Raw genomic sequence first — 13,471 nt, forward strand, 5'->3', positions numbered from 1 at the left:
AAGACATGGTCCTTCACTCCTAGAATACTCAGTTTTAGAAGTTTTTATTGCTGCAGGCATTTATGTTTCAGCTAAAAGGGAGTCATAAAAGCACATTTTGTGTAGAATACTGAATATCTTTCATGACTGTTGCTATTTCAACATTCTCACTTTAATAAAACACTTTATTGTCAGCCTTGCTATCCTGAATGTTTTGAAATAATCACACAGCTCCTACTTTTGTTAGCACCATGCTGAAACTTCTGAAGATAGCTGTCAGAGCTGACACCTTAGACTACAGAAGCCCATTATTCTTCTTATTAGATATTTCCAGCTATATATCCATCTCTGTCTTAACTGGTTTTTATTAAGCATACTAAGGGTATGTTTAATAAAAACAAACCAGAATTAGTAAATTTATGTATTTATACAGATTTAATCTTTCTACATGATGCACAGAGAATAAACAGTTATGAATTTTCTTCTGTTTGTATTTCTCTGTAGAATACCATTGCACTCACACACTTACAGGGTTCTCAAATCATTCTGCCCAGCCAGAAGTTATATATTTCCTGTTGTCAAAAAAGCATTGGAAGGTTACATTTTTCAGGAAAGCAAAAACATATTTCTTTTGAAAAACAACTATTTCAATTAATTTATGGAAGTTGAACTTACTCACCTTTAAAACAAAAACACAAAAACAAACACACATGCTTCTTCCTTCCTTCAAACACACATGCTTCTTCCTTCTAAAAAATGTGCCTGGCACTGTAAGATCCACAAACTTACCCAACCTGATGACAAAAGTCAGTTAAACCAGCATAGGACTCTAATGAAGTTCAAAACACAAACAGATAGAAGACTTACTAAAAATAAAATTTGGGGTTGGATGTAACTAGCATTTAGAAGATTTTTAAAAAACCCCACAAACACCAAATTAAAACAACAGCAACAAAAAACCTAAACCAAAAAAAAAAAAAGGAAAGCCCTTGACAAACACAGATGAGCTTACCTTTAAAGAGTGAGAAGAACAAGGATGACCAGAGATACAGTGCAGAATAAACAAATGCCAAGCACTTTTCTGTGAGCATTGTCAAAATAAGCTGGCTCTCCTTCCTGAGCAGAGGGTGAAAGAGGATGAAGTCTTGAAGACAGCCTGCAATGACTGATGGATTTGGCAATTACGGTAATAAGGCATCAAACCAGCTTCCCACCAGGGGAGAAAAGTGCATTTGCTCATGTGCTTCTCCAGTCCCCACGAGCTAAATCAGTTCAGTGCTTGGTCAGTAAATCCAAACACAAAGGAACAGGTTACATTCCTTTAGACTCACATTGCTCGACACAGAGCCGTTCCCTGGTCAGGAGCAAATGCAAGTGATCCTCGCACACAGCTGTCTGTGTACTGCAAGAAGGGGGAGTGTGCTGCCTCAGAGATGCTTTCCACATCTCCACATATTGTACCTAACTCGAGACAGCACGGCTGCAGTGTTTCCAGTGCTTGCACTTGAGTGCCTCTAGAGCTGTTTCCCGGTGAAATGAATTAGTGTGTCCCCCTCTGCTCTCTCCCAGCTGCCAGGGCAACTTGCAGCAAGCACCTGTGGCACACAGCTGCCTTTTCTCCCAGCAGAGGTGGCAGGGGGGATTCAATAGTGCAAAAGTTTGAAAATATGAAAATAGCCAATCTCCTGTCCGTTTCTGGTGCACCCCTTCCTGTAATCGCTTCCACCAGATGTAGGGAGCTGCTCTGAGTGCCCTCTTCCCCAGCTGTCTACTGTAGGATTTTGCACACACCCTGGCTCCCTTTCCTCTCCACAGTTTTATTAACCAGCAAAAGAAAGGCAAGATGAGACAAAGTCTTGAATGATTTATATTCATCATTTAGGCCTTTCTTTTCTTATTTGCCTGTTCTGAACACTCACCCACTTCTCTTTCACTGCAAGCAGGGACAGGACTTCATACCTCCCCTTGTTGAATTTCTTGGGGCTCCTGCCTTGACAGGGTACAACCCTGGCCTGATGCAGAGAGCAGCAGCAAGTTGTGACTCTGGGCAGGAGGAGGGATTTGGGCACTGCCGTAGTGAGGCTGCATCAGGCAGAGCAAGCTGGTAGGAGAGCAGAGCCCTGGGATGTGGGGAACAGAGTGTGCTGAGGAGAGCTTGCAAGGTTGAGCGGCAGGGGACAGGCTGACTGTGGAGTCACCCTGGCTGGAAACATCTGCCCTGGGATCAACTGAGTAATGCAAACTTATGATGCTCAGGAAACACGTGAGAAATCAGTGGTCAAAAAAACAGGAAAGGGGAGGAAAACCTAACAAGTGGGGCCACCAACACCACCAGCATTAGTTAGTAACACTCAAACGTCTTCTGCAGTTTTCATGCTTTCATTTTCTTTTAATAAATGTTAAATTGATTTGGAAGGCTGAGACCATAAGGGGCTGGCGTATACCCCAGCTACAGCCTGGACTGATTTAGCTGTATCCTCATGCCTTCTCAACCTGTCACTGGTGGGTGGGGTGTCTTCCTGGGGGTCTGGGAAGGGTCCTCAGAGCTGCTGACCCTCCCTCTGCAGGCTTACTGGGTTGCCCCAGGTGAGCTTTCATTGACCAGCTGCAAGTAGAAAAACAAGGCTCAGCCTTCTCTGGGTTCTCCCAGGCCCCTCATTGTTGTCCATGGGTAGGAATGGGGACAAAATAGGACTTGCTGCTGGGACCCCATGAAGGCTGGCCTGGGAGACCCCTTGGATGGCATCAGGGGCAGAGACCAAAGAGGGGCTGTCCTCTCACTCTCCAGCTGCACTGCTGACCTTCAGTCCCATTTATGTGGGGCCTCCTGACTGAGCCTGCAAGTGATGGTGTCGATAAGCCGGTGGGCAAAGCTCCTTGTGTGCCTGTGCAGGGAGGCCCACAGAAGCTGGAACAAAGCCTCATTTGGGCCAAAGTAGTGCAGGCTGGATGGGACAACGCACTGTTGTGGCTTCCTACCATCCTCAAAGATCTGCCCCAGCTCCCGATGCAACTATGACAGCAGGTGGTGGAGAACATCAAGGAAGAGGAGGGATGCTGAGATGTAGTGCAGGAGACGCTCACTGACCCCAGGGCAGAGGCCACATGGCTGATGGCAGGATTACTGCAGTGCTGTGGGAACTAGGGACAGCAGGAGGTCCTACTCCCAGGTCTGATAGTGCTGCAGAGCAATGGAGATTGGGAGCAGCTAAGTGCTCAGGAGATCATGCATCAGATTTTCTGTGAGTTTGATACATGATCACAGCTCCCTGCAGGGGAGATCACTTGAGCAGAGTCCATTTCAGAGTGTGGGAAATGGATTTGTAGAGAGTTCTCAGGGCCTGACAGAAGGCCCACACAGTATGGATCCATATGCAAACTTTGAGACAAGAAATGCTGACTTAGAAATGCCATAGAATAAGACAGATATTCTTGAAAGAGAAATGGAGCTAGAAAAAAGTTTCAAAGGATGGACTTGCAAATAAGACTAGATACTTTGGAGAAATAGAACTATGAAAAATGCATTGTAGTAGGAACCACCACGGGTGGTTTTAGATGATTGGCTTTAAGGCATCTACAGCATGGTGTGGCAAAAAGCTGATAGGCCAAGAAATGCTTATGGTGTATTGTAATTAGGAAATAGTTTCTGATTATGATGGTGTGAATTATAACATCTGTATTGTCACACCCTTTTCATGAGACTAAAATGGAATATAAGCTTTTAAAACACTGCTCAGTTGTCCCACCTCTGGGTCAGGAAAAAGGTACTGTCCAACAGCAGAGATGCCTGTTCTTGCAGCCAATTGTGCTGACTGGGGTCCACCTGTACCAAAACTTCTCCTTTTTCTCCTTCTCTACTCCCCTTACATCCCCACAGTAGAACAACGTGGAGCATAGTTTTGTCTATTATTTTTGGTTTAGATTTGGGTTTTTCTTAAATTCCTTTAAAAATGAAAGCTTTCATCAGTGAGTACAACTTTTCGCCTACTGCAGTTCCAGTTGCTGTACTCACCTTCAGCCACTGTATGTGGCTGTCCTCCCACTGATGGCCAGAGAGTGGGGACTGGGAGCAGCTGTGTACCCAGGACCTCCTCCTCTTGGATGGAACATGTCCAGTGGGGCCCTGTGGGGTGGAATGACATGTTCGTCAAAGCTGTCATCCCCCCACACCGAGTACAGGATGGAGGTCACTCTCCTCTTGCAGAGGGGGCACTCAGGCTTGCTCCCAGCCCTCTGCAGAAGGCACACTTAGCAGAAGCAGAGAGGCAGTGCATAGCTGGTCTCCTCCCAGCTGTCCAGACAGATGGGACAGCAGTTGTCCATCTCCATGGCCATGTTTGCCATGTGTGGTGGGGTCTGAAGACAGCTGGGGATGACAAACCACTTCACTGCCTCTCAGTGACACTGCAGCAGCAATTGTTGTGCTAGAAAAGTGAGGCCACAACTGTTGTCTGGCCTAAGGATGCATGGAAGTAATACCGATGTCGCTCAGGAAGAAAACCTTCCCTGCTCCCCAGATGGAGTTTTCCCTCCCAGATTTCTGCTGCTGCAAGAGTGACCCCTGAGTGCCCCTGCTGCCTCAACTGAGAGCTCCATTTGACAAATGACTCACAGGGGCACAGGCTGAAAGTCACTGATCTCACGAGGATGGAAAATCCACCTATATTATGACTCTCTGCAAGTAGGAGACTTGGTGCTGTATCCCACTTTGAGCATGCAAATGCAGACAGGCAGAATCCAGGCGCTTTGCAGTCCAGCTCCTTTTCTGCACTCCTCAGCTCTTAATCACATTTCAAAATTAGGCTACAAGTGAATTGTTCTAAATGCCTGGGTTGCTTTGTTCCACAGCCAGCCATTTAACCATGCCATCTGGCAAAAACGAGCATGTCTGACAACCAAACATACACCCTGGAAAACATTGCAGTATTGCACTACTGAGCTGCAACCAGGTTCTTTGTTGGGATCACTGCTCCCATAGGTTTCATCATCAGTGCAGGGGCCTGAAGGTGTGTTTCTCTCACAGGCTGTTGTCAAGGAATGATACAGCAAGTACAAAATTATTGTGCAAGTCTGTTGTGCTCCTCCTCTCCCATGTCCACCTGAACTGTGCTGCCACTGCAAAAGGTTTTCCCAGAGAAGATAAAAACAGCCCTTCTGGCTCAGATCCTATAGTAAGGATGAACACCTGCCCCTCAGCTCTGGATGTTTTCATTGCTCAGTCCCCATCCCCTACAGAAGCAGATGACATGAATACAGAAACCAGGATTTTTCACCAAAGAGCTAGGAGGCAGACATTTTCTCTCACTGCCGTTTCCCTGTGAAACCTGGGATGGACTGCCACAGACTGGGGCTTATAGACAAGGTCCATGTCAAAGCTCTGTCTAATGGTTCAGACTGTGTTCTGACCTTGTGAAGTTATGTGACTTGTTCCTCTTCTTCTTGAGATTCTATCTCCTCTGGGTCACATTGGTACAACTCAGCACTGGAGCTGGGCATCCTTCCTCTGTGGATGGGTTTGTCTGCAGGTGAGACAGTTCTTCTACCACCTTTCACCATGCTTGCTGCTGAGTTTGCCCAATCAGCCTTTCTACCACTGACTTGTCTTCCAAGGCAAACCTCAGCAGCTCATGCTGTGAGGAGCAGAGACAGAGGACAACTGGCCACAGTCACAGAGCTGAGCAAGAAGAAAAGAGAATGAAGAAAGCCCTTACAATGCAGGAAGTGCTGGAAGGTGCTTTATCCCATGAGTAGTTTGGATGAGTTGAGTGATTTGGGGAAGTCTGATAAAGGAGTCAAATGCTGGAATGGATTCAGTGCATTGTTCAAAAGTTACATCACCAGGGTTTCACAATGCATGTGAAGCTGCAGAGACCACTCAGTGGGTTCAGCTCCTCTCCAAGGAAGGCAGATGACACCAGGCCACACATACACAGGCCAAGTGACCTTGCTGGGGATGCTGGAGGATAGGAAAGTAGTGCAGGATGTGAATATACCTGGCTGGTTAAGCAGGGAGCTGAGCTAGGGTGATCCCAGTTCTGCTGGGAGCTACGGAAGGGCCCACTCCTATTGCTGGTGCAAAGGGAGGCAGATGGTGTTAGGAGGGTCTGCATGAACTAGTGATCTCATGGCTTCCCACTCTTGCAGGCAGCAGATGCCTTGTGGGTGAGCTGAGATGACAACGGAACTGCCACTTGAACTCTGCATGCTCCAGGGGCACATGAAAGAGCTGCACAACAAAAGCAAGGCACAAGGAGCTCCAGCCATGTCAGACAGGCCTGCAGTAGCCCCTGATCCCCAAAGGCTCAGGCTCTGATTCTTCAGGCCCTTCTCTGTCCTTCCCCCACACAAGAGGAAGAGAGGCACAGAGGTGTGGGGCACTGCATCAGAGCTCAGATGACAGGTTGATTTCCCCTTCTCGGCTGCTGGGGTCTGCACCACCGGCATGGTGGATGCTCAGCTGGTGAGGGAGCAATGCCAGCCCCTGGCCCTGCTGACAGGGGCTAAGCCAAGATGGGGTCTGTGCTCACCGGCAGTGCTCCTGCAGTCAGCCTGCATCCTTAAGGCCTGCAGATCTTCTTACCTGTCCTATTTCCCATCTCTGCATTTCTTTTCCCAAATCAGTGTACACCTCCCTCTTTCCCGCTGTGCCTCCTTCCTACTCCCCATCACTTTTCTTTTTTGTTTCTGCCCCACTTCCTGGTTTTTCCACTCTGCCCCTCTTTCCAATTTTTTTCGTCCAGGCCCTCAGGCTTGTTTCTGTAGTCTTTTTATGTATTTTCTTAGCCCTTCACTTCCCTGTCCCCAGACTTCTTTCTTTAAGCCCGTCTCCCTTTTGGTTCTCTCCCGCTTCTTCCCCTCCTCCTTCTCTCTTCCTTGTCCCCACTTCTTGTCTCACCGTCCCTTTTCCTCTCCCGGTTCCTCCCTTGCAGTCCCGTACACATCCCCACTCCTCGCTCCCTACCCTTCTCCCTCTCTCCCTCTCGTCGCAGGGTAGCCTCCCTGCACCGTCCCTGCCTCTCTCCGTGCCCGGCACACGCGCTGTCCCCTCGGACCCCGCGGCGCTGCGGACACACCGCCGCCACGGGCGCGGCCTGCGGAGCCGCGGCCCCTCGGCCCTGCCCGCCCCTCAGCGCCGCCCGCTGCGGCGGGGCCTCCGCCTCCCGCGCCGCTCCCGGCTCGGCTCGCCCCGCTCCGCTGCAGCTCCGCAGCGGCCGCCGGCACCCCGAGCACGGCCTGGGCCGGGCAGCGCGCCCGCCTGAGGCGGCACCGTGGGCAGCCGGCGCTGCTGCGGCGGGAGCGCTGAGGCGCTGAGGGACGGCGGCGGGATGTCCTCTGCTGGCGGGAGCCCGGGAACGTGTCCCTGCAGCGTCGAGCCAGCGCGCCGCCACTAGTGCGCTCAGTTTCAGAAGGCTCCCCCTCTTCTCGGGGCTCTTGGTTATCGCTGGGCACACGCAAACCGACTCTGGTGCCCACAGGAAAGCCCGAACCAGCCCCACAGCCTCAAACTCCAAGAGCTTTGCTTGAGGCCCCCAAGACTCAGCTTCACATAATCACAGAAACACAAAATGTTCTGAGTTGGAAGGGACCCACGAGGATCATCCAGCCGAGCTCCTGGCCCTGGGCAGCGCTATGCCAGAGAATCACACCATGTGCCTGAGAGCATTGTCCAAATTCGTCTTGAACTCTGCCAGGCTTGGTGCTGTGACTACTTCCCTGGGGAGTCTGTTCAAGTGCCCAAACACCCTCTGGGTGAAGAACTGTTTCCTAATATCCTAAACATCTCCTCACACAAGTTCACCCTGTTCCCTCAGGTCCTGTCACTGGTGTAAAAAATGCCAGTCACTTGTTTTTAAAATTTTAAACGTTTAATAGTAATAAAATGGTTATAAAAATGGTAATACAATTGGAATAATAATAATTTGGACAATTTGAATTAGGACAATATGAGACAGTAGAAACAAAGAGTTACAGACGTCTGGGTACCTTTTTCTGGGCAGCATAAGCCCAAAAAAGGACGCCCGTGACCCAAGGATTGACCCTTAAAAGCAATCACGTGTTCCATAGTGATTCATCACATACATGATGCATAAATTCCATTCAAATACAGGATTCTGTCTGGTCATCATCAACTTTTTCCTCATAAGCCTAACGGCATCATCTGCCCAAGCAAAGTGGGAAGAAGTTAGTTTCTCCTAATAATGGAGCAATAAATTCTCTTTCTCTGAAAGATTTAGGTGTCCTGTGACTGCTGTCTCAGTGTGAGTCTTTTCTTTAGAAAAAAAAAAGTATCCCACATAGCATAGTTTCTATTTTAACATTTTGTTATAACCTAAAACTATATTTAACACACTACTTAAGAGAGTTAATACAACATTACTTTCTAACACAACACATATAATATTAATTTTAATATTTGTGAAAAGCCAATCATAAAATACACATTCTTCACACTGGTCACCAGCGAGACCAGTGCCTGCCCCTCCACCTTGTCTCACAAGGAAGCTGAACAATGGGATGAGGTTTTCCCTCAGTCTACTCCAAGCTGACCTCAGGCACTCCTCATATGGCCTCTCCTCAAGGCTTTTCAACCATCTTTGTAGCCTTTCTTTGGATGCAATGGCTTCAGGACCCCAAATTCCTAAACCCAAGGATGCCTGAGTTGTACTAGGGCCCCAAAATATCCCTAACCCTAGTCTAGTCTCCTCCCTCCGAACCTTGCTCAGCAGCTTCCCCCCACCCTACCCAAATGTCCCCAAATGCCCCCATCCCCACGCCAGCAGCTCAAAACCCTCAAAACCCTCTTAAGTCCAGCTCCAGGGTACCTCCACTTATCCACACAACCTACCTGAGTATCTCCAGTATTCTCCAATCCTGTCAGAGTACACTCCCAAAACTGCTTTCAAGGCATCCAAATACTTCTGAATGGTCCTCTGAATGGGACCTGGAGAATGTCATGAATACCTGCAAACCCTATCCAAGTACCCTCAAAACCGCCCAAACCTGCCTCACAGCCCCCAAAGTTCCCATCCCCTGCTTCTGAACCCCTGAAAGTCTTTCTTCAAAGCCCACAAACCGTAATTTTCTATAAACACCCCAAAAACCTTTTTTGTAGTCCACAAAACATCCATAAGTCCCTTCCAGGAGTGATCAAACAAGCCATGAGCTTGTCGATGGTCCCCCAAAATTTCTATTACTGTGTCCAGGGCTGCAACCACTAAACTCCCTGAAACCTTTCTTCTGGGCCAGGAATACATCTGAAATCACATCCAACTGCCCTCAAAGACTCATCTAAAATGTCCACAAACCTAAACCCTTAAACCTCCCAAGATTTTCTCAGACTTCTCCAAGGCCATGCCAAAGGTTCCATACATGTCTCACCAAACCCCAAATATACCGTGATGTGCCATAGCTCCTGCTGGCTCCAGAAGATTCTGTACCCTGCCCAGTTCTACTCAAAGCACCCCAAATTTGGGTTCTTTTCTACAAGGTGGATTGTCTGAATGGACTGCTTTAAAAACCGAGGTGTGCTGCCTTCCCACAAAATAGACTCACAATGGCCACGAAGTTTTACAACGACCTGGCAGGTTCTTTTCTGTAAGTAAGATGCTAGCTTCACACCAAAGGATTTTGGGCTTTTTATCATTTGGGCCTTTCTTTTCTCACTTGCCTGTTCTGAACACTCACCCACTTCTCTTTCACTATGAACTGCATTTCCCCTTGTTGAATTTCTTGGGGTTCTTGCCTTGATGGGGTACAACCCTGGGCCAACACAGCAGCACGTCGTGACTCCGGGCAGGAGGAGGGATTTGGGCACTGCTGTAGTGAGGCTGCAGCAGGCAGTGTAAGCTGGTAGGAGAGCAGAGCCCTGGGATTTGAGGAACAGGGTGTGCTGAGGAGGAGAATTTGTGAGGTTGAATGGTGGGGCATGGGCTGACCATGGAGTAGCCCTGGCTGGAAACATCTGCCCTGGGATAAACTGCAGAAATTCAAACATGGAACAGAGTCCGTTATTTTTGTGTTAGATTTGTTCAGGTTTTTTTGTGGTTTTTGTTTATTTGTTTTGTTTGGTTTTTGTTTTGTTTTTTGTTTGGTTGGTTTTGTTTTTCAAATTTCTCCTTAAATTAAGGCATTTGCCAGTGAATACAACTTCACACATACTGAGTCGCTGTACTCACCATCAGCCACTGTATGTGGCTGTCCTCCCGCCAATGGCCAGGGTGTTGCAGGGCTGTGCAGATGGGGGGGCAGCTGTGTACCCAGGACCTTCTCCTCTCAGGTGGAACATGTCCGATGGTGCCCTGTGGGGTGGAATGACATGTTCCTCAAAGCTGTCATCCCCCCACCGAGTACAGGATGGAGGTCCCTCTCCTCTTGCAGAGGGGGCACTCAGGCTTGCTCCCAGCCCTCTGCAGAAGGCACACTTAGCAGAAGCAGAAAGGCAGTGCATAGCTGGCCTCCTCCCAGCTGTTCAGGCAGATGGGGCCGAGCACCAAGAGCAATACGGCTAACCAACAGCAGCTTTGCATGTCATTCCTTTCTGGCTGTGGCAGCAATGCTGTTGGCTTAATAAAAGCCTTTGGGAAGCTCTCTCTAGTCCACAGGCAACTACAAAAAAATCTTGAAATTACTGTGGAGTGGCAAAGTGATACACTTAGGCAAGGGATGCTTATGCTTCAAGTAATTGATTTTTGGATATTTAACTTTATAATTCATGGGTAACTAAAAGTTTTGCTTTGGTTACACTACTCCCTAACTGTGTTACAGATTTCTATAAGTCAAGATGCTATGGAGGGTGTGAGACAAGAGGACTCTTGCGAAATGCAACTGGACCCAAAGTGCCCAACCCTGACCTACCTAAAGATATTCTGCAAAGTTTCATACCTAATGGTGGGGCACATGCAACTAGATATCCTCCACAGAACATGTGGCATGTTTGAACTGCTTGACATAATTTGGAAACTGAAAATACTGATCCTGAAAGTCTGGGTCCCATGGTACTTAAGTTACTCGAGGGGATTTGATGTACATACCACCCACTTGTTTTCTTCATCTGAATGTGGACCTACAGCTGGCAGGACATTTAGCTTCCTTCTCACATCAGGACCATCCCCAGCAATTGGTCTGTCACCACTCCTTTGCCAGTGCCAAAACAGGTGTTACTTGACAGTGACTGAGACAGTAGCCTAGCTACAGTACCTATACAGTATACCTATGGAATAATTTCTTGTTGCCCTTGTCATCCCTGGCCAGATTTATGTCTATGAGGACATAAATCATGGTTTGACCCTGGCCAAATATGAGGCTGCCAAGAAAGCCACTCACTCACCCTCCTCTGCTACAGCTGGGCAGAGGAGAGACAAATTTAATGCAGGGTTCATGAGCTAAGATAAGGACCAGGAGAAAATACTCCAAGGGCAAAATAGGCTCAGCTTAGAGATAGAAAGTGAGTTTATTACTAAAACAATCAGAGGATAAGAAGTAAAATAAGCTCTTAAAAACGCATTTACTTCTCCCAACCCCTCCCTCCTTCCCACCAAGAGCACAGGGAGACAGGGCATAGGGGTTTTGGTCAGTTCATCACCCAAGGTTTCCTTCTGCTGCATAGGGAGAGGAGCCCTTCCCCTGTGAGACCATGGGATCCCTTCCTAGGGGAGACAGTTCTCTGTGAAATTCTCCAGCATGGCTCCAAATCTCAGGAACAGCAGTCCTCCGAAAACTGCTGTGGCATGGGTTACTCTTCCACGGGGTGCAGTTCTCCAAGGACTGGCTGCTCCACTCTGGAATCAGGGCCACCTCTCTCCACTGGGTCTCCCTCAGCCTCCTCCAGGGATCCAACTGCTCTGACATCAGCATCTCCCCTACTATGGTGGCTCTCTGCATCCCCCGTGGATCCCCTGGGCTGCAGGGGCACAGCTGCTTCACCATGGTCTCACCATGGCCTGCAGGGGAATTTCAGCTCCAGTGCAGGGAGCAGCTCCTGCCCTTCCTTCTTCACTGACCTTGGTGCCTCACATATTCTCACTTCCTTCTCTTCTCTGACTGGAATTAAAATTGTGCTCTTTGTTTTGGTTTCTTCTTAAAGATGTTATTACAGGGGCATTACCATCATCTCTAGCCTTGGCCAGCGACATGTTCATCTTCAGAGCTATCAGAGATTGGCTCTGCTGGACACGGTGGAAGTTCCAGCAGTTTCTCACAGAAGCCACCTCTGTGATCTCCCCTGCTACCAAAAACCAGGCTAAAACCCAGCTTTCCTTACTTGATCCCTGGCGGTTCGGATAATCTCTCTGCACTTCTCCCAGGCTACCTGTGCTTGCCTCCATCCTCTGTGTGTTTCCTTGTTGTGTTTGAGTTTGTCCAGGGGTTCCTGGCATCTATGGCCTCCTGGCATTTTTTGCCTGAGTTCCTCCTTGCTGGGGTGTATTGCTGCTGAGCTTGAAAGACTTTCAACCAGCTTTCCTGGACTTCTTTTCTCTCCAGGACTTTATCCCTAAACACCCCTGAAGAAGCCAAGATCTGTTGTCCTGAAGTTCAGGTACTGAGCTTGCTGTGCCCCTTCCTCACTGCCCTGAAGATCTCAAATTCCACCATTTCATGGTCACTGCAGCCAGAACTGCTCCCGGGCTTTACATTCTCTGCCAGCCTCTCCTTCTTGGTGAGAACAAGGTCCTGCATAACACTCCTTCTTCTCTATCACCCTCCTCCTCCTTCTCTCTTCACGGAGAAGGAAATCATCATTGTGTTCCAGAAACCTCCCAGACTGCTTATGTCCTGCTGTATTCTCCCTTGAACTGCACTCAGGGTGGTTCAAGTCCCCTCTGTGGACCTGCCTTCTGAATGTGAGGCTGCTCCTATCTGTCTACAGAGGGACTCAGCTGCTCAACGTTCCTGGTCAGGCAGCCCACAGTGAGCCCCTGCAGTAATGTCACCTGTCCTTGCCTGCCTTTAATCCAGACCCATGAGCTCTCAGTTGGCTCCTCATCCTCATCACCCAAGGCAGAAATCTATCTACTTCAGTGTGTTCTTGGCACAGAGAGCAACGCTCTTTCCTTCTCTCTCCTGCCTGTTTTCAAGAGTCTGTAACCTCTCATTCCAACACTTGATAGGAGTGTTGGCTCATAGGAGCCACCCCACTATATCTCTGTGGTGCCTCTTAGCCCATCTTTAACTCCTCTTGTTCATTCCCTGTGATGTGTGTGTTAGCACAAAGGCATTTAAATTCAGTCCCTGATGAAGCAGACTTACTGGCTGGAGTGTCAGGAATTCCTTCATGACTTTTCATGTATTCTCCTCCTGACCCGCTCCAAGCTCTGGCCCTCTCTTGCTGACTTGCCATCAGACTGGCAGAGGGACTGAGGTTCCCATCTCCCGACACCTTGAATTCAAACCCTCTCCACCAGCCTGAATAAGCCTATGGCTGAAGATGCTCTTCCCCTTCCCTGACAGACGGACCCATGAGCCCTCAGTACGCCCAGTTTCCCAAGGTGAGTCA

The 13,471-nt window shown here is 48.6% G+C and overlaps 1 protein-coding gene across 1 annotated transcript in view; it reads right to left on the reverse strand.

Annotated features, from left to right (window-relative positions):
- Positions 1 to 12,110, reverse strand: part of LOC103821221 (neuronal acetylcholine receptor subunit alpha-7-like) — a 68,078-nt gene extending 55,968 nt beyond the window's left edge. The window contains exons 1-3 of the mRNA XM_050987359.1: positions 12,083 to 12,110; positions 8,825 to 8,920; positions 6,875 to 7,519 (exon numbers count right to left, since the gene is read on the reverse strand). Coding sequence (XP_050843316.1) covers positions 6,875 to 7,519; positions 8,825 to 8,920; positions 12,083 to 12,110 — 769 coding nt within the window. The remainder of the gene's footprint in view (positions 1 to 6,874; positions 7,520 to 8,824; positions 8,921 to 12,082) is intronic.
- Positions 12,111 to 13,471: the final 1,361 nt, after the last annotated feature.

Source organism: Serinus canaria, chromosome Z, assembly GCF_022539315.1.
Source record: "Serinus canaria isolate serCan28SL12 chromosome Z, serCan2020, whole genome shotgun sequence".
Lineage (NCBI taxonomy): Eukaryota > Metazoa > Chordata > Aves > Passeriformes > Fringillidae > Serinus > Serinus canaria.